We start from the raw sequence: 22,137 nt of genomic DNA, 5'->3' as shown, positions 1-22,137 counted from the left end.
TGGGCAGTGGTGGCTGTTGGCTAAGCTAGCCAGGAGCTTTGGGAGGCAGAATAGTTCTAGACAGCAGCTTCAGTCACCTGCAGAACAGCCTCTGAGCAGAAAAACAGAAAAAAGCTGGAAAATATTCTTCAATATCACTTTGGGCAAGTTTTGTATGTATCATTGTTTATGTGGACATAAATTTTTAATTTTCTTGAGTATGTATATTATTGAGAGTATCTCACTCATAAGATTATTCTATGTGTAGCATTTTAAGGAGTGCCAAACTGTTTCCAAGGGATCTGCACTATATTCCATGAAGTACTCTAATTTCTTGCCAACATATTTTTTCATTGATAGATCTACTTATTTGATATGAAGTATCTCATTGTCATTTTAATTTGCATTTTTCTAAGGATTGATGATACTAAATATGGTTTATCATGTCTATTTAGCCACTTATAAATACTTGTGGAGTGATGTCTTCAAATTCATTGCTGATCTTAAAATTGGGTTGCCTCTCACTTTGTGTTGGTCATCTTTCTATTACTGTAAGAAATATGTGATAATCAGCTCATAAAAAGAAAAGAAATAGCCTTTTTGCTCATAGTTTGGGGGTTTCTGCTCATTACTGATTGATCCCATTGATTTGGGTTTGTGATGGCATAGCACATTATGGTGGGAGCGTGTGGTGGAGGAAACCATTCACTTTGTAGCTTGGAAGTAAAGAGCAAGAAAAGAGATCACTGGGCTCCAGCAGCTTACACCTGTAATCCTAGTTACTCCAGAGATCTGAGGATCGTGGTTCACAGCCAGCCCGGGCAGAAAAATCTCTGAGACTCTTATCTTCAATTAACTACCAGAAAACCAGAAGTGACACAGTGCCTCAAAGTGGTAGAGTGCTAGCTTTGAGCAGAAAAGCTCAGGGACAGCACCCAGGCCCTGAGTTCAAACCTCACAACTGTATATATATAAAAAAAAGAGTTTGGATGTCTGGTCTTTTCTAGTAGTAGATATGAGATACTTTTAAGTTATTTTAGGGGTGCCTAGAACATACATTTTCTGACCAGTAAGGAATTACAGATATCTTTCTTAACAGCTAAATAAAGATGGAGCCTGTAATGCAGTCTAAAAATCATTTTTCCCTATACTTCAGTTTCTATTTACACTTTATTCTTTATCTACTCCTTTTGACTTTTGCTTACTCCTGCTGTGGATTAACCATCATTCTCACTGGCTCACTGTTCTGCTCACTCTACCTTTTGTCTCATTTTCACTTATTGCCAACTCACATTCAACTGTTTTTTACTTACCCAAGAACCAAGTTTGGATAGTTCTTATACTAGGGAGTGGCATTAACAACAGGGGACAAATTTTGTGTGGCTTCCTATCAGCTAGCCTTGTTTCCTGATCTAATCAGTTGTGGCCAAGTTTATGAAAGGATCATGTGATTGAAATGTGATAAATGGACCTTTTCAATCTGCTTTCCTGAAGATGTTTGTAGGCAGTGTAAGTGTTCAGACCATTGTAAGAGTTCTTTCTAGGTAGTGTTTTACTTTTATCTTAAAATATGTATTAAGACGGGTGCTGTGGCTCACGCCTGTAATCCTAGCTTCTCAAGAGGCTGAGACCTGAGGACCACAGTTCAGAGCCAGTCTGGGCAAGAAAGTCCATGAGACTCTTATCTCCAATTAAACACCAGAAAACAGGAAGTGGCACTGTGGCTAAAGTAGTAAAGCACTAGCTTTGAGCTGAAGAGCTGAGGGACAGAGCCTAGGCCCAGAGTTCAAGCCCCAGGAGTGACCAAAAAAAAAAAAATTAAAAACATCAGTGAGCTGGGGATATAGTGCATTACTTAGAGTTCTTGCCCTCAGTTCAGTGCTCAGCGCTGCAAAGCTCAAAACAAAATTAAAAACTCCAACCCTCTCCCACCAGTGATCCCATAGTTAAATTTTTTTTTTTGTCTGCCATGGGGCTTGAACTCTGGGCCTGGACGCTGTTCTCAGCTCTTCAGCTCAAGGCAAGCACTCTACCACTTGAGCCACAGCGTCACTTCTGGTTTTCTTGTGTTTTATTGGAGATAAGAGTCTCATAGACTTTCCTGCCCGGAGCTGGCTTTGAACCATGATCCTCAGATCTCAGCCTCCTAAGTAGCTAGGATTATAGGCATGAGACCCTGGCACCTGGTCCATGGTTAAATTTTAAGTACTGCTGTGTTTTCTTTTTCTTTCTTTCCTTTTTTTTTTTTTTGCTGGTCAGGGGTGCTGAGGAATGGAACCCAGGGCCTCATGCATGCAAGGCAAGAGCTCTACCACTGAGCCACCTTCCCAGCCATAAGTACTGCTTTTTTATAATATTTTTAAAAGATATTTTTCTTATTTTTACTAAAAACCTGGTATTAATCTCCTGACATTCTAATTTTACTGAATGAATTAGCACAAGGATGGTATAAAATGCTAAGAAAAATGATTATATACTTAGAAAATTGCTCCAATAAAATGAATTTTTCCTCTCATTTTCCTCTAGTAAGCTTTAAAATATTTTTATATTTGAAAGTGTAGCGTTTTAAAAAATATTCTTTTATTGGTTTCTTTGAAAGATTTCAATTTAACATGTCAGTTGTGTGTACATTGCATCTTATCAGTCATTCCTTCCATTATTCACCCTTCTTCATCTGTCCCATTTTCCCCATCTTCACAAGTCTTCAAGTTCAGTTTGCTTGTATGTATAAGGATGTTTTGGCTGTATTCACCCACCATAAGTTTTTCATCAATGCCATTCTGTTCACCTTCTATGGTTATTTACATTTGAAAATTAGGGGAACTAATGTTAATGCTTAATCTTTCTCTTATTTGAGCTCCTAATTAATTTTAGTGCATATGGTATAGGAAAGCAAGAAATAGCTAGGAGGAATATTTTTGCCTTGAGCATAAGTTTCTATGATTATATCTCCAATTAAAAAAAATATACTTTTAAATCTTTTTTTTAATCCTTATTTCACTTTCACTTTCCATAAAGCCTTTTTTATTTGCCCAAAGCAGAAGTCTCTGGCTTCATTTATATACATGAATATATCACTTGAATTTAATTATCATCCCAAGGATTATCTTGTCTTATTTTAGTAATAGTGTTTGCTTATGAATTACCTCATTTTTTCAGAGAAAAAAACATTTGAAGAGCTTTTTATCCTTTACCTAGAAAATTTACATAAACATTATTGATGAAAATTTGAGTTTTTTAAATTCTCAACTCTTAGCTTTTAAAAACTTTTAATGTGTAAAAATATACAATAGCTTTCTTGATAAATTTTCTTTTTATCTTGTTATTCACCATAGTAAGTGATTCTAAATGGAGCCATTGAAACTTTCCAAAATTCTTTTTTTCCCTTTGTTTTTCTTTTCCCTGATAGAACTAATGTCCTTGTGCTTGCCAGACAGTTGCTTTACAACTTGAGCCACACTCCTGCCTGTTTTGAATATGGTTTTGTGGTTATACCCTGGCTAGTATGGACTGCTCTTCCCCTAGTTGTGTTTTCTACAGATGTGTACTACCACACCCGGCTTTTTTTGGTTGAGATGGGATCTTGATCCTTCTGTTCCCTGCCTCCCAAGTAGCTAAGATTATAGACTTGAATTATCATACTGGCTGAATCCTTCCTAAATTCCTGATTCGCAGAGAGTAGAAGTTTCAACTGCTAAATTTTATGCTTGTTTCTTATACAGCTATCGATAATTGATAGGGCAATTAAATGGATTTCAAGTATAGAGACTCCTATAGCAACACACAAGAATGCAAGGAATACTGTTTTCCTAAACTTTTTTTTAGGAATCTTCTAGATAATGTATTTCAGACAACAAAAATGATTAGAAAAATAGTAATTTAAGGACCTGTACTGTTAGGACTAGCAGTAAATAAAGTCTACAAAATGGTTTGTTATAGATAGTTTACATGGAAAAAATGTGAGAGCATGTGCCTATTAGCTATTTTCGGCAATCAAATTTTTGTTATGGTATTTTTGGTAATTAGCTTTTTCTGTATATATTGTACAGCAAAGCAAATGGAATATTTCACAGTTTTAACTCTTGTCCCCGTGGAAGGGAATTACTTTGAATTCTTCCTCGTCTTTAAGAACCAACAATTTTAGTGGAAGAAATAATATGCAGATGTAAACTAGAAGGTTAAATTAACACTCTGTACATTTGATTTTTATTTGGAAATATCAGCATGAACTTGAGATATTTTAACTTTATTTTAAAATAGTACAAGTCTTATATATGTATACTTTATACATATATATATGTGTGTATGTATAATGTTAATCCAAGAATATTTTCTGTGTATTACTGAATTGTCAATGAATATTTATGCCATATTTTAATTATGACATTTCTTGGCTATGTCTAAAGAAAGGGCCTAGAAGTGAGCAAGCCTGGTTTCCAGAATATACTCTTGAAATTCTGTTTCCTCCCAAAAGAAATCAGGACTTCTCAGACATATCTATGATTTTAAGTCTGTGGCATGAAATATATGAGGTTATCTTCAAACATTTTTGTACCAGATGCCAAGAAGGATAGATCAGCATGACCATTGGGTCTATGACAAGGTGTCTCAGGAATCAACTTGAATACGTTCTAGGGTAACAGATATTGCAGATTTAGACTGAACTCTTGGCTTGGGCGCTGTCCCTTACCTCTTTTTTTTTTTTTTTTTTGGGTCCGGTCGTGGGGCCTGAACTCTGGGTCTGGGTGCTGTCCCTCAGCTCTTCAGCTCAAGGCTAGCGCTCTACCACTTGAGCCACAGCGCCACTTCCAGCTTTTTTCTTTTTGTTTATGTGGTGCTGAGGAATCGAACCCAGGGCCTCTGGCATGCAAGGCAAGCACTCTACCACTGAGCCACCTTCCCAGCCCTGTCCCTTACCTCTTCAGCTCAAGGCTAGTGCTCTACTAGTTGAGCCACAGTGCTACTTCGGCTTTTTCTGCTTTTGTGGTACTGAGGAATCGAATCCAGGGCTTCACGCGTGCAAGGCAAGGACTTTACCACTAAGCCACCTTCCCAGTCCTTAGCCCGAAAGTTAAATCATGATAAATCTTTTAGACCAGGCACATGATAAAGTTGTTCACTCTCTCGGTTTCCCACTAGCCAAAAATCAGACAACTAGAACATCAGATAAGTATTTGAGCTGCATTAAATTAGCATTCCTCATATTTATTCACAGCAATTATAATGATGGAAAAACCCCAAAACAATACTCAGACTACATTAATTGTTCATCATTGGTAGATATTTGAAAATCCTTCCTTTTGAAAACTGATAAACCAAAGGGAAAAAAAGTCAAATATTTATCTTTTTGTGGTGGTGCTGAAGCTTAACCTCCTACGTATTTATTCTTACTTTTCTCTCTGAATACCATCCCTGGGCAAACAAATAGTAGATGAAGTTAAAGTTTCTTTTGCTGAGACATTTCATCTATTAGTTAATAAAGATGAAGCAGTAGAATTTGAATATCACATTTTGCAATTACTTAGGTGATTAATAGGTTTTGACATGTAATATGTGTCTGCTAACAAGCAAAAAAGTGAAAATCATACTTATGTTACAAATATACCACTACCTGATGATTAACCTTGCCAAAATATTAAACCTGAAGCTGATGAAGCTACCTACACCCACCTACTAATTTATGTGAAATATACAAGAATAACAACCTTATTAAAACTCTGTATGGGAATATAGTAAATAAAACACATTCCATGGGAAACCATGTAGGACAGATGATTTAAGGTATTAAACAAATTGAAATTGAAAGAAAATGGTGAGGAAACCTTGTATATCTATATTTTAGTGATAAAAATGTGAGGGCTGAGAATGTAGCTCAGTGGTAGAGTGCTTGACTACTATGTGGAAGGTCCTTTGATTTGCCAGCAATGCCATAAATACATAAATTAATAAAAGAAAATCTAAAATGGTAGGTAAAAGTAAGTAAGTTACTACCATAAAAAGATAGTGTTTTTTGAAATGGGAAGGCAAAGTATGGTGAACTTTTGGTTGTTATCACAGTTGCCTATTTGTATCATAAAACTACCATAAGAAACAAGGAAAGTAAATTAATGGCAGGAGAGGCAACTATGTTGGGAAATGGTGAAAGTTGATGCCTTATGGATTAGCTAAGAATTGTTGACTGAAGATTTTATTGAATGCTGTTCTCAGAAGATTTAACATAATCTAAATAGAGAAACACTAAAAATTATTAATAAGAGGGCTGCAGTGCTTAAAACGTGTGTGTGTGCGTGCGCGCGCATGTATGCTGGTCCTAGGGCTAGAACTCAGGGCCTGGGTACTGTCATTGAGCATTCCTTTGCTCAAAGCTACTACTCTAGCCATAGCTCCATTTCTAGCTTTTTTGGTTAATTGCAGATGAAGAGTCTCACAGACTTTCCTTCCTACTCTGGCTTTAAACAGCAATCATCAGATCTCAGCCTTTTGAGTAACTAGGATTAAGAAAGTATGAGCCACTAGTGCCTGGCTTAAAACTGTTTTTGAGGAGACAAATGTGGCAGGATGAATTTCATAGAGAATGAAAGCTAAATCTTAAAGATAGTGGTAAGCGGCAGCATTTGCTTTGTTATCTTTGCTTTGTTATCATTACTGAGGCTAAATAAAGATCATGATGTGTTGGTCACCTCATCTGCTCCCTTCACCTCCCTCTCCCCAGGAAAACTCTGAATCTAGCTTCTGTTGTAAAGTATCCTGAAATATTTAAGTCTTTATTGTTTTTAATTTTACTCTGAATAGACTTAAGTAGGTTAAGGCTCACTACTAGATCTGGGAAGGAAAAGGAAATAAGAGGTGGCATGAAAGTGAGTTTTTGTTTCAGTAAATCTTTTGTTATTTATTGTTAGAAAACCATTGGGAAAACTGAAGTAGAGTCATGATTACTTTTTAATGATTAGTAAAGTTTGGAGAAGTTTAAGGCTACTCCCTGGGGCACTGAGAAAAGAGAAACTAGAACTGGAGGCAGTAGTAGTAGGAAGCCTAGCATACAAGTTGTCCACCACGGTCTGTACATTGATATCACTTTGGCGTAAAACTGATTTAATTGGAATTTAAAAACCCATCCACCTAAATTTAATGTGTGGTCAAAACTGAGAATCATTGGAGAAAAAAAACTGGTTTGAGACCTCAAAGAATCTAGGTTCTATAGTATCTCTATTCAGATTATCTCCCCTTGGGATAAAAATTTACTTTCTTGTAAAGGTATGGCACTTCTGGCTGTTTCCTGGGAGATTTGATATTTCTAAGGAATGATTATTTAGGTTTTTTTATGGGTGAGAAACAAAAAAAGCATGAATGAATCTGTAGCATCTGCAAAGAATGGACAGATTCACATATCAACAGTAAGGACAATGAAACTTCATGGGTTAACTTACTACTTGTAATGTGTTCTGTGAACAGGTTGCTTGTGATATGCTTCGGAGAATTATTCGCATTTTGTATCTCAGTAAGAGACTCCAAGGACAACTGCAAGGGGGAAGCAGAGAGATAACAAAAGCTGCACAGAGTCTCAATGAACTTGGTAAGTCCTTTTTGATTAAAATATTTGTAGAGGTTTGAAGATATTACTTGATTTATTAACTATGTTCTCTCCATTAACAATCTTGAAGAACAAATAAAAAATTGACTGGGTAGAACATTGTCATACTTCACAGAATGGATAAGTAAAGGTAGTTTGCCTTTTGGAAATGCTGTTTCATTTGAAAAGTTATCACATAGTACAAGTGGCTCCTTTCCACAAAGAGGTGTTTAAAATTTCACTTATATAGATGTATGTCAGCACCACACTTGTACAGTGCAGGTCCATCAGCTCCAGTATTCACACATCACTTTATGATCACACTTGTCCCCTCCCCTGACCAGATTTTTCTCTATCATTGTAGTTTTGTCTTAATAATAGTATCACATAAATGGAATGATTAAGTATTTAACCTTTTGAGGGTGGCTTGTTCATTCAGCTTCATAATTTAAGATGTTGGGAGTGTTAGGTTTTTAAAAAGAGGTAGCCGAGTAAGCACCCCGCACGTAGTATTCAGGTAAGCGGTAGGTTTATTCAGTAGACTTGCTGGGACCAGGCAAGATTGGCATTCCATGCAGCTGGCAAAAGAGAGCTGGCAAAAGAGGGCGTCTGGCCCCGGGTTAGGCCTTATATGGGGGTGGGGGTGGGGGGAAGGTGTGTCCAGGTAAAGGGAAGTAGGATCAGGTGGGAGAAAGGTGTGGCCACATCAGATTAAGATGTGACCTCAGTGGATGCAGATGTGACCTCTTCCAGGTGTCCCAGTTGCCTAGGTAACGCAGGTACTAGGCGAGGTCTGTTCGCTGTCCAGGAATGGACCTTACAGGGAGTACCAATAGTTTTCTACTATGTATATGCCAAAATACTAGTCTATAGAAATAAAGGTTGTTTATTGATTCATTCCTTGTAGGACATTTATGTTCTTTCCAGTTTTGGCAATAATGAATACACTGCTATAAACATTTGTGTATAGGTTTTCAGGAGAAATGATTTTTTTTAGGTGAAAATTTTCATGTTGATGTTATGCCTAGGATTCTTTACGAAACTTTTGCAGGTTTTGTTTTGGTGGCACTTGGGTTTGAAATAAGAGCCTTGTACTGCCTAGGCAGGTGTCTTCCACTAGAGCCATGCTTCTAGCTATTTGCCCATTCTTTTTTCAGACACTTAGAGAATAGGTACTTGACAGCAGGTTTAGTGTTTATGTTTTTGACTGTTAACAAGCTTTGAGGTCCACAGTACATCAGTTCATAATTTTTCAGGGAAAATTTTGAATAGCTAGTGGATCTATATAGAATGCCCAACACCTGAGTTTTAATCAGGCTTTGTCCTTTTCTTCTTTACCTCAGGTACATGGTAATTTTTCTGAAGTGGATAGTGCTGGTACTTTTTTTTTCTCCCTGGTATTATGTAGGATTTCAACTCAGGGCCTTGCACTTGCTAGGCAGGTGTCTACCACTTGAGAACATACTCATTCATTTTTATTCTTTTAGTTATTTTTCAGATGGGGTCTTATTTTCGCCTGAAACCAGTCCAAACTACAATCTTTCTACCTATTCCATATGACTAGCTGGGATTCCAGGGGTATACTACCACACCTGGATTATTGGTTTAGATATGGAGTCTTGCCTTGGGTTGGCCTTGAATTGCATTGTTTCTCATATCTACCCTCCTGAGTAGCTGAGATTACAGTCATGTACCTCCATGCTAGTTACATTGTACTTTCTATAGATTCAGAAGGTTTTTGATTATTTACACCTGAAATAGCAAGTTTATTTACTTTTGGTAGTGTGCTTTTGACAGTAGTTACGTGAAAATAACTTCACAATAATGTGTATGAGGTGTTCTTTTTTTTGTTGTTGTTGTTGTTGGTTATGGGGCTTGAACTCAGGTCCTGGGGGCTGTCCCTGAGCTTGTTTGCTCAAGGCTATCACTCTACCACTTTAAACCACAAGGTCTACTTTCAGTTTTTGGGTAGTCAATTGTAGATAATAGTCTCATGGACTTTCCTGCCTGGACTGACTTTGAACCACAATCCTCAAATCTCAGCCTCCTGAGTAGCTAGGATTACAGATTTGAGCCACCAGTGTCTGCCTTAGGTGTTCTTTCTAAATTTTCCTGTCTTTGAGATTTCAGTTACACAGTCATGCTGTAATGCATGTGCTATATTTTTACTGATGGAAGAAATGTATGATCCTAAACAAGTAATGCTTGAACATTTCAGTTGTATAATATTCAAATATAGGCTTGTCTTTGGCTTATTCCTGGGCTGATATTTAGTATACTGAGCACATACCATATAAAAAGTTAAATTTTAAAGCAGTGAGTAATACTTGAATATTATTTCACAGTATGATCTAAACATAGGAGTGCAAAAATCTTAGTATCAACTTGCTTAGTATCAATTTGCTTAATCACACTGAATTTTTACTTTTCAAAAATGATCTGTAGGACAATAGGATATTAAACATGGATAAACAATTCTTAAGGTTTATTGTGTTTATCACTAACAATCCATCATATTAAAAATAGCTAGTTTTTTTTATTATTGTCATTATCTTCTAGAATCGACAGATGCTATATTCCTTAAAGCTGTTATTGTAGTAATATGGTGATGACTATACTCAAAGCCTTTTTAAGTATTAAATATTAAAAAGGTTTTGAGAAAATGTAGTTCATGGTAGAATTATCTCAGTGTAGGTAATTTAATTTAAAAATTTAAAGCCAGGCAGATTAAGTATGATTTATTATGATTAGTAAAACCATCATAGTTTGTATTTTACCCCTGTGGTTTTTGGCTAGTCTTAGTATTGATAGCTAAAAAGGGGAAAAATAAATTTTCTGTGTTTAAAATTAATATTTTAATAAAAGTGATAGTCACTATTCCAGTTTTATATGTACACATCAAATTACATTTCTGTGGCGGGAGCATCTGTAATGTTATTTTTGCTTGCATCTGTGTGGTTCTACTTCTTGTTATATAATTGAACCCAGTAGGTGGGTGCAAAGCTAGTAATCCCATGAGGAAGTAAGTGAAAGTATTTTAATTGTACCATGTAAGGAGAGCACTGGGGAGAACTCCCTAGTGTATCCCTGAACACAGGCAGTATAGAGACTTTACTAGAGCTAGTTTATAGTGGAAAGATTTGTCATTGCGTGTATAGGCAGACACTTTCCTTACTTGACCTCTTGTAGTGTGTTGAAGTCAAAAGGCAAGTATCTCATGGGCTGTATAAAATTACCTTATGTGCTATATGAAAGAGAAATGAACTTTATGCTACAATTTTGATTCAATCCCAGGATTTTTTTTATTATGTATATGAAAATAAAATCCTAAGCCTAAATCATTCTGGTTCCAAGCATTTTTGGATAAGTGCACTCAGCCTGTATCAATTTAAGACAATTTCCTGCCTCCCTCTCTCACTCCCTACATCCCTTCCTTTTTCCTCTCTCTCTCCCCCCGCCCTCTATCCTTTTCTTCCTTCCTTTCCTAACTTCCTTAGAACTTCTTTTTCTTCTCTCCTCCCTCCTTCCTTTTTTTCTTCCTGGTCTAAGTGAAATTTTGAAACTTAGTTTTGGTGTGAAACATTACTAGTAACAAAGAAGTGAACATACTATCTTCCTCTAATGTTTCCTCAGGTCTCTTAGTAATTCTTCTGCAAACATTTACTGATTTACTCTGTCATAAAAGATTGTCTTCCACTTTAAAGATTTTTTTAAAAATATAAAATGGAATCATACCTTTTGTTCCCCCCTGTCAATCCTGGGGCTTGAATTTAGGGCCTGAGCACTGTCCCTGAGATTATTTTTCTCAAGGCTCGTGCTCTACCACTTGAACCACAGCTCTACTTCTGGCTTTTTCTGAGTAGTTTATTGGAGATAAGAGTCTCATATGTCATGTAATTTCCTGCCCAGGCTGGCTTCAAACCATAATCCTCAGACCTCAGCTTCCTGAGTAGCTAGAATTACAAGGTGTGAGCCACTAGCACCTACTTCATATCTTTTTATTTATTTATTTTTTTGGTAGAACTAAGGTTTGAATTCAGGTCTTACACTTTCTAGGCAGGTGTTCTGTATTCAAGTCATGCCTCCAGCTCTCTTTTTGGCACTGGTTATTTTTAGTTAATATACATTAGTTATACAATGGGATTTCATTGTAACATTTCCATAAACATTATATATGTCTATATAAAAATGTATATAATTATGTTATTTGTAGTATATATAAATTATATGCATATATATTATAGGTAATCTACCTCCTGGTCCTTCCTGAAACAATTTCAACAGGTTTCTTTATTCAGTTTTCATATATGCAAACAAACGACTTCAATCATATTCATCCTCATCCTCAGCATACTCTTTAGTTAGCTCAACCTGCTTTTGAGATAGGTTCTTTGCCTAGGCTTTGATCTCCCAATTTTAGATTTCATCATAGCACCACCACATCCAACTGTTGTTTAAAGAAGGATATCAAGGATTTTTCTACCTTGAATCACTGTCCTCCCAATCTCGGCCTCCTAAGTAGCTAAGATTAAAGGCATGAGTCACCAGTGCCTGCATTTGGAATCATACATGGGAATTGTACTAGGTATGTGCTTTGTTTAGTTTCTTTCAATCAATGTAATTATTTTGAAATGGACATAAATACTGAAATTTGTGTGCATCAATAGCTTATCACTTTTAATTGTAAACTAGTGTTCTATTGACATATAAATGCTAGCTTACTCATTCATCCTAGAAGGACCTATGAGTTATTTTGAGATATTACACATTTAGTGCTATGAACTTCTACATACAAATCTTTGTATCTTTTCATTTCTCTTGGTTAAATACCTAGGAGTAGAATGTATAGATCATATGATAGGTGATCACATTTAATTTATCAAGAAATTATTAATGTATTTAGAAGTACTTAGAATATTTTACATTCCTGGCATTAATGCATGAGAATTCTTCCTATGTTTTTGGCAGCACTTGCTATTGTCTTAATTTTAATCCTTCTTATCAGTATGTGTGTGGTTTGAGTTAATGATAAAGCTATTAGAATTAATAAAGGTGGTTAGCAAGACTCCAAGATACTAAATCAATGTACAACTAGTTTTATTTTTATATGTTCTGTCAACACACAATTGAAAATTGAGGTTCAGAAATACTATTTATAAAAGTGTAAGACACATGAAATACTTAAGGATAAATTTCTTTAAAAACATACAAGACGACCCAGGCACCAGTGGCTCATACTCATAATTCGAGAATAGCAACTCAAGAGGCTAATATCTAATAATCACAGTTTGAAGCCAGTGGGAACAGAAAAGTCTGTGAGATTCTCAGCTCCAATTACCACCCAAAAGAAGCTGGAATTGAGGCTGAGGCTCAAATAGTAGAAGTGCTAGCCTTGAGCAAAGCTTAGTGAAAGCACCTAGGTCCTGAGTTCAAGTCCCAGGACTGGCACACATACACAAGTTGTACAAGACCAGTAAGCTGCAAATTATAAACTATTGCTAGGAATAAATAAAGAAAAATCTAAATATATCTTAAACATAGTTAATAGATTTTATATTATTAAAATGCTTTTTCTCTGATCTATAGATTCAACATAGTTGCAATCTAAAATAGAGAATGCTTTTAGAACTTGACATACTTATTTTTAAAGTTTGACCTTAAATATCCAGAATAATTTTTAAGAGAAAAAACAAAGCTGGAAGATTAATCCTACCTGATTTAAAGACCTATTATAGACATATAGTAATCCAGGCATGGAGATGACAGTTACATCAAAGGAAAAGATCAGAGTGTCCAGAAATAGACATGAACCCATATGAACAATTGATGTTTGACACATTTTATATTACTACTTCCCATTTGTTAGGGCAGTAATTGTATATTAAATGTGCAAACCAGCAAACTTGTATTCACAGGTCACTTCATAAATTCTTAGCTCAGGTAAGACCTCAGTCCAAAATATAGAACTAAAATATACAAAATATTTTAAAAATATAAACAAAGACATACAACTCTATCACTTGTATTAGGAGAAATACAACATGTTACAATTTTGACTTTATGTTTTCATAGATGTCACCCAAAGCATAAATCACAAAGAAGAAAGTTGATAAATTGGTCTTTATAAAAATTTGAGGCTTCTTGGGCTGGGAAGGTTGCTCAGTGGTAGAGTGCTTGCCTTGCATTCATGAGGCCCTCTGTTCGATTCCTCAGCACCACATCAGCCGAAAAAATCTGGAAGTGGAGCTGTGGCTCAAGTGGTAGGATGCGAGCCTTGAGCTGAAGAGCTGAGGGACAGTGCCCAGAGTTCAGCCCTATGACCAAAAAAAAAAATTAAAAAAATAAAAAAATAAATTGAGGCATCTTAAAGTGATACTGTTAGATTAAAATATATTTTTGCAAGAAGTCTATATTTGATAGAACATTCTTGTACTCAATGTATTTAAAAATTCTCATGTCTTAGAACACAAATACTTTAATTAAGCTGATTTTAGGCTTAATTGGCAAAAATAGGCACATAAATTTGAACACACAGTTTACTGAAGAATATTCATTATGTCTGTGAAAGATATTTATACAGAAAGATGCTTAGCATCATTAGACATTAGGGAGGGATGGGAAGGTGGCTCAGTGGTAGAGCGCTTGCCTTGCATGCATGAAGCCCTGGGTTCGATTCCTCAGCACCACATAAGCAGAAAAAAAAAAAAAGCTGGAAGTGGCACTGTGGGTCAAGTGGTAGAGCACTAGCCTTGAGCTGAAGAGCTGAGGGACAGCGCCCAGGCCCAGCGTTCAGGCCCCACGACCAGACCAAAAAAACAAACAAACTAGACATTAGGGAGCCAAATGTTAAATTCATACTATTATTGACAAAATTAAATTCATACTATTACTAACAGAGTAAGCAGAATTATTTTACTGCAGATTTACATGTACTTTTTCATACAGGTTGCTCTTATGCAATGGTTAAAAAAGTAAAATAATGTTGGTTTTTTACTTTTCTGTAAGAAGAATTGTGTGTGTGTGTCTGTGTGTGTGTGCACATGTGTATGTACTTATGTATGCATGGTAGGAATTAAACCTAAGGCTTTGTGAATGCTAGGCAAATACTCTACCAGTAGGCCATCCCCAACCTAAGAAGACTCTTGAATTATAACATTAAGATGAACATTTAAATGGGTCTTACCACAAGGTGATAGCATTTTTTGAGCAATAGTAAGATACTTTAAAAAAAGTTTTTAGTTTACTTTTAATAAACCATCTGAAAAGATCCCTACAAAATGTATATGTTTAATAGTTTTCTCAGAATTTTTTGAACAGCTGGGTGAGCTGTTAGTGTAAAAAAAAAAAAAAAAGAGCATAGCAGCTCCTTTTAAAATTCAGTTGTCTCGGGTTGGGAAGGTGGCTCAATGGCCTTGCATGCATGAGGCCCTGGGTTTGATTCCTCAGCACCACATAAGCAGAAAAAGCCAGAAAGGCGCTGTGGCTCAAGTGGTAGAGTGCTAGCCTTGAGCTGAAGAGCTGAGGGGCTGTGCCCAGGCCCCAAAGTTCAGGCCCCAGGACTGACAATTAAAAAAAAAAAAAAAAGAAAGAAAGAAAATCATCCAGTTGTCTACTGTCAGTGTATGTGTATCAGGTTAAATAACAGGTTTGTTTATTTCCTGTAATATATTTCTTCTTTTTCTCTTGGTTTCTAGCTGTAATATACATATTGAGGAAGAAATGAATGTACTCTTTGCTTCAGTATTATAAGTTAGTAAAATTATGCTGGGTACTCCTGGATTTGAATATTTAAATATAGAGATAAATGGAAGATACAAATCTGTGCTATTTAGAATTTAGCTAGATGGTTTTTTGCTTGCACATTTATTTCTGTGACCTGTTAAGAAACTCCTTTTGAACCTATTTCCTTTATTATTTATGATTTCTTTTCTAAAATTGTAGTATTTGCTGTAGTTTTCCTAGCTACTCAGGAGGATGAGATCTGAGAATCACAGTTCAAAACCAGTCTGGGCAGGAAAGTTAGTAAAAAGCTGGAGTGGAGCTGTGGTTCAAGTGGTAGAGTTCTATCCCTGAACACAAAAGCTTAGGTTCTGAGTTCAAGCGCACGCACACACACACACACACACACACACACACACACACACACACACACACACACACACACACACACACACACACACACAATCAGTTATGTAGTTGTGTTCCTTATATAGGGAACCCTCAAACTCTTCTAATTCTTCATAAACTATATAATTGTTTTAAATTGCAGTTTTCTTACAGTGTTATGAAAGGTACTAAAACACTAAAACCTCTTATTCCTATTGTAAATACATTTTGGTACCCGTTTTCTGACCTCCCCTTCTCTTCTCTAATGAACACTTTCTTACTCTCTACTAAGATGAAGTTAACTATTTTAGCTTCCACATATGAATGAGAACATGTGGTATTTTAACAATGCCTATGTTAAAAAGTTTTCTAATACTACTTGTTAGCCTTATACCTAATGGGTTATTTTTATTTCTTAGTAAACTATTATGAAAATATTCACCTGTTTTGCTTATTAAGTACTCTTACGATTTTATTTTTAACTCATCTGCTAATTATTTTGATATTATTTGCACACATAGCAACCACATCTCACAGTTCTTGGTAGTACCATCTACTGTCACCTGAAATATAATGTGACATGTGTTTTTTGAAGTTGTGAGACGTGGTGAGCCTAAGAATGGGTCAGCATATAACTTCAGGTTTTTTATTGTTTAGCTATTTCCCCAGTGCCATTCAATGAATAATCTATCCCTTTACCACAGATTTGGAGTATTCATTATTTCATAATACTTTCTTTTAGATACAGGTCTTTTATGGATTTTATGTTGCATTTCAAGTAGAAATCTTTGATTTTTTCCTTCTAAAAACTTGGGATTAATTTTTCCTTCATTTTATTTTATTTTTTTACTATTTGCAGTTAGATTTTCCAGTGTTTTCTTTCTTTTTGAGATTTAGGTAAGAAAGAAATACAGTGTATAAATTTTCTATTGATGTAGTTTTGAGACTGTATCTGTACAATTTGCAGAATATCTCTGGTTCTATATTAGAACAATATTGAGCCATCATCCACTATTTGTATTACTTTCTGTATTATGTTGTTGTTTAGGTCTCAGCAAAGATAGTCTGATGGAGGATCTACTGTAATCCATTATGTTGTTGTTTAGGTCTCAGCAAAGATAGTCTGATGGAGGATCTACTGTAATCCAGAGGATAAAAATAAGTGAAATTATACTTTAGGAAGAGAAATGGATGTGTGAAAGATTAATAGCTTCTGGCTTGATCTCTAATTTACAGTGGTCTAGGTATCAAAGACCTACACTATGCTTCTAGAAAGTGAGACTATGTATGCATACATATATTTATGTATCTATATATATTAGAAGCTTACACATAGAGTTTAAGACTAGGAAGGCATTCATTGCATTTAGGGATTAAATCATAGGTTTATTTTTGGGATTGCTTTTTGCCTGATAAAACATGAGACAAACCTACTTTCATGCTTTATCTCTTTCCATATTCATAGTCTGAGTACTAGCCAAACAGACATATTCTTGGTCTGGAAACTGTTTTCATGCTCATTCATGTTGTGTCTCTGCCTGATGGTGCTCCTCTTGCCGTGATGTCATCAGCAGTCTCATTTGTCATTCAAAGTTCATTTCAAATGCTCTTTCCTTTCATTCAAGTACATGTGCTCTTTTTCCCAATTGCTCTTTGTAGTCTTATATTTTCCCTTGGATATTGAGGTTGGCCAGATAACAAGTATGTCTTAGCACCACCACTTTTGAAAGCATATACAAGGTTTTATGAAGTCGTCACGTTGGTATGAGGGCTGAGGGCTGTAGTAATGAACCATTTAAAATTCTTTTGTAAGTCTTTTTAGTGCTTACAAAATAACAGAATTATATATTCTAGTAACTAGGAATTATCATTTGTGATATGATTTTATTAGTGCTTACAAAGTAACCTATATATTACAGTAAACAGGGCATTTGGTAACCACCATTTGGTAGTCAGGGTGTTTTGGGAATGTATTTATTAAGTCCTGAGATGTTAGTTATTTGTTATTTTTAGAAACATTTTTGTAATTAAAAAATTGCATTGCAAAACCAATAAGCATATTTTAAGATAAATGGAGCTAATAGAAAAATACTGTATTTTTAAAAACAGTTTTTCATCTTATTTCTCATTTAATAATGGATAGAAAATATTTGTATGACATCTTAACATGTAGTTCAGAACCATTTCATTTCTTTTCTTTCTTTTATCTCTAAATTGTATCTGCTCTAACTGTATCATTGAGTCAGGAGTAGAACGATATTTTAATGAAAATCAGAAATTTCAAGCAAAGAAGGTTTTTGAAAATTGAATATTTAGCTTGTCATTTCACAATTTGTTAGAAGCCACAGTTTGTTAAAATACAAGGGTAGGGGACATTCTAGAGATGTTAATCTTTACTGAAGCTCAGAGAGCTATTCAGATTTATGGCTTGTGCTTAGTCATCTCTCTGCCAATAATTACTCGAGAATTTTGTTGAGAGAGAATATTTCTGGACTTCCCTCCTTGCCCCTTCTTCCTCCTCCCTGCCCAGTCCTGGAGCTTGAACTCAGAGCCTGGGCACTGTCCTTGAGCCTCTTTGTGCTCAAGGCTTGTTCTTTACCACTTGAGCCACAGTGCCACTTCTGGCCTTTTCTGTTTAATGTGGTACTGAGGGATCGAATCCAGGGCTTCGTGCATGCTAGGCAAGCACTCTACCACGAAGGCACATTCCCAGCCTCCTAGACACTTTTTCTGAAAGCCAGCCAGTCTGTGTATTTCTTTTATGTAGTGAATCTCTGAAGGTTGGGAAATAAAGGAAGGAGTAAATATATTCCAATGACCTGAGAACATTAAAAATACCTGTCACTCCATTTCACTGACCCCTTATATGTGTTACAAAATGGTTGAGATCCACTATATTAATATTCTAAAATTAGTTTTTAGATTAAACCAGAATTATTGAGGATTTTATGTCTGGCTACTTTGGTGGGTGTTGTTGTTTTGTTTTGTTCTGTAACAGGGTTTTTATATGTAACCTAACTGGTCTTGAATTCATATTTCTCCTGCCTCAGCCAATCCAGTGTTGGGATTGTAGGTATGTGCCAACAATCCTGATTATGTCTGAGCAACATTATATTATTTGTTTCCATGCAATTCTTCTTACTCAGTTTTCCTTTGAGTTATACATTGAAGATAATTATAATCAGCCTTATGAGATTTCTTATTGCCTCATTGTTTGGGTTCTTTTTAAATATTCAGTGATATAGAAGCAATCACATAAAACTTAGATTAGTTTATAGTTGTAGAAAACATGGTTTATACATTATGTCTGAAAAAAAACCATGGAAGATGCTGCTTCTGGCCTTGGAACTAGTAATTGTTTGTTAGGGTAATTTTAAGTTTTTAAGCTTTAAATTTTACTAATTCTGAATCAGGTAATTATCTCCCATCTTCTTTTTTTGGTTAGCACAGGGAAAAACTTATAGCGTACGGCTTATAAAAATGATGGGCTTAAATGATAAATACTTACATTTCTGTTTCATGCTTCATTTGTATTTTGAGACAAGATCTCACTGCATAGCTGAACTTATGATTCTTAGTAAGGCTGGGACTGAAGATATCCAGTATGCCCATCTCATATAGGGTGGGCAGGCCTCCTGTCCTCCCTCCCTCCCTCCCTCCCTCCCTCCCTCCCTCCCACTAACCTTTTTTCTTTCTCCTTTTTCCCTTCCCCACCTTTCTCTGTCCTTATTCCCTCCCTCTTTTCTCCCCTTCTTTCCTCCCTTTTCCCCTTTTTCTCTCGTCCTTTTTCTTCTTTCTCTTTTTCTTTTCTTTCCTCAGTACAGAAAGAAAAAAGGCCTCATGCTTGCTAGGCAGATACTTTGCCACCTGTGCCTTTTTAATTATTTTTGATTTTTTTTAAAGTCTCAATCATCTTCTATGTAATATGGCTGTAAACACTTCTCTTTTTTCTTGAGATAAATCTCACTAATGTTTTCCCTTGGGCTGATCCTCCCAATTGCTGTCTGTAAAATATCTGAGATTTTAAGTGTATACCGCCATACCTGACTCATACAGGGTTTTATGGTTTTGTTGTTGTTGTTTTTATGCTTGACATCTTCCCTACTCTGATTTTGTTACTTACGTTCTCATTTAGTTGAGTCATATCTAAAATTCTATGATTTTTAAAGTTTTCTTACCTTAGTGCTCCTTAACCTAGATGACCTTGTATTCTTACTAACTCCTTTTAAAATGAAAATATTTTAACTTAAAAATTTCACTTACCTAATAACCTACTGACATTATAGTTTAGCCTTAGACAAATTCAGAATACTTACATTAACTTCCAGTAGGGCAAAATGATCTTAAGTCCACTTATCAGAAAATCATTGAATACCTCACTTAATTTATTGAATATATCTGAAAAATAGTGGCAACATAATATACTGTAGAGTGTTGTTAAATATGACAGTTACAAATTTTACTTTCCTACTATGTTTTGTTTTTGGAATATACAATCTTTGGAGGATCTTACTGATTTTGTAAATCTTTGTTCCAAGAAAAGTAGACATATATACACCTATGAATCCTGCTTCCAGTTTCAGGGTCTTACCAGATCATGACTGGACCACAATCTATGTATTTTTTAGGCTTCATATTATAGCTAAAGTAACAGGCATATGACACTGCACCCAGCTAATATTTGAGATAATTTAATGATGTTTATGGCCATATAATTGAGTATTTTGGTTGCATGAAATACAAGTTTTTTGTGGTATTATGTTTCATGTTTTGTACTGTTTTGTCTTTTTAATGTGTATGGATGGTTTTTAAAGGAAACATTTTTTTGTAAATAAAAGTTTTCTCTGTAAGAGGCTAAGGTCTTGCTGTATTATAATGTATACAGTTCAATCAAAATTTAAAATGGATTGTTTTAATTTTTTTCTCAAGGCAGTATGATTTGAATTGAGTTCAGAGCTGCATTTGTTAGTTATCCAAATGGTCTACTAGCTTGTACCACTATTTCTAGCTTTAAAGTAGTAGTTCTTACATATTTGAGCAAACAAGTCACCTGGAAGTATTTATTAAAAACATTTTTTAATTGTTACAATCTAAGAGATTTCCTGGTGGGGAGCAAGAATAGGCATTTTACACAAGTAGTGTAGAAGACTGTGACAAAGGTTTACTACATTCTGAGAAACAGTGTTTTAAGTAAGGTAAAAGAGTAGAGTCAGAAGTTTCACTTACTCATTTTCTATTTCATGAATGTTTAATGATGAGTTAGTGTGTATTAGACACTTTTGGGAGAAGCATTATGAAAACATACATTAGTATAATGTATTTTAGTAGGTGAATTTATGATCGTTTTCTAAAGTTAGCTATAGTTTGCTAGCATTTTGCTGTAGCAAAAGAAAAAGTAAGTACTTTTTTAGAATTAGAAAACTTTAAGTATAGAATTATATAAATTTGATTTTTTTATATTTTCAGTGGTCATAAGGCATGAATATAAGCAAGAAATACACATCTTGAGTTCTTCTCTATTCACTCAGTATAGTATGCCCAATTAAAATACCCAATAATATTACTGTTTGTCTCATGTTTATCTGCAGTCCTGTTTATATTTCCCATTCTTCCAGCAGTCTGTTTAATATGGGTAAAACACGTATTTGTTAGCATTGTCATTAAAATTTTTATTGTAAATTAAAATGGTATGTTTTCCATTTGTTTCTAGTATTATATGGCTTAGATATCTGAGAGGAAACAATTTTTTTTCATAACCTTGTTAGCCTGTTTGCTGCTTTTTCTTTTCATCCTGAAAAATTGGTAGATGTGCCTTGGTAAGTGTGTCATGCTTAATACCTCTCAGAAAAATATGACATACCACTTTAATGGAATGGGTGTAGAAAATGACCTTGATCCCAGACAGACTCAATTCTCCTTTATCTTACTTGATGTTTCAGGGTTTGTTAGTAGTAGAGATTTAATGTTGGTGGCAGTGACAGGAATGACAGCCCTTTTTACCACTTGCTGGTGGAAGCACAAAGCTATCACACTTGAAAACCAGGTTACAGCTTACTGGAGTTTGAAAACTTCTGTGTGGCTAGAATGATAGAGATACTAACAGTCATGTTCACATTTGTTACTGTGAAACAAGGGAGAAGTATTGCCATTAAATTTGCCTGTCTGTTCCTCACACAAAAATGAATATTCCTTAAAAGATAATCAGTTTTATATGACCCACTTTCCCACTTTTTCCTTACCTTAATATTATTATGTTCCACACATTGACAAACTACTTTCATAGTCATTTATTCTTCTTAGGATGCAATGTCTATTATTATATTCTTCCTATGTTCAGTCTGCCAACTAGAGTATCTTTCCATCATTTTGAATGATTTTTAGGGAAAGGTTAGTATTCAAATTAGTTTTCTTCTGTGAACTCTGATCCACAAATCTATGTCCTGGTTGGCTAAGAATCATTGAGTAGTTTAAATCTTTTTTCA

At 35.2% G+C, this 22,137-nt stretch overlaps 1 protein-coding gene across 1 annotated transcript in view; it reads left to right on the top strand.

Moving 5' to 3' along the window:
* Window positions 1-22,137, top strand: part of Cog5 (component of oligomeric golgi complex 5) — a 215,595-nt gene that overhangs the window by 16,840 nt on the left and 176,618 nt on the right. Inside the window, exon 6 of the mRNA XM_042684597.1 lies at window positions 7,432-7,552. Within this exon, the coding sequence (XP_042540531.1) occupies window positions 7,432-7,552 (121 nt within the window). The remainder of the gene's footprint in view (window positions 1-7,431; window positions 7,553-22,137) is intronic.

The sequence above is a fragment of the Dipodomys spectabilis genome, unplaced genomic scaffold (assembly GCF_019054845.1).
Source record: "Dipodomys spectabilis isolate Male_0828 unplaced genomic scaffold, ASM1905484v1 ptg000089l, whole genome shotgun sequence".
NCBI classification, from domain to species: domain Eukaryota; kingdom Metazoa; phylum Chordata; class Mammalia; order Rodentia; family Heteromyidae; genus Dipodomys; species Dipodomys spectabilis.
Note: the sequence above shows the minus strand (reverse complement) of the source record. Positions and strands in the feature narration are given on the sequence as shown.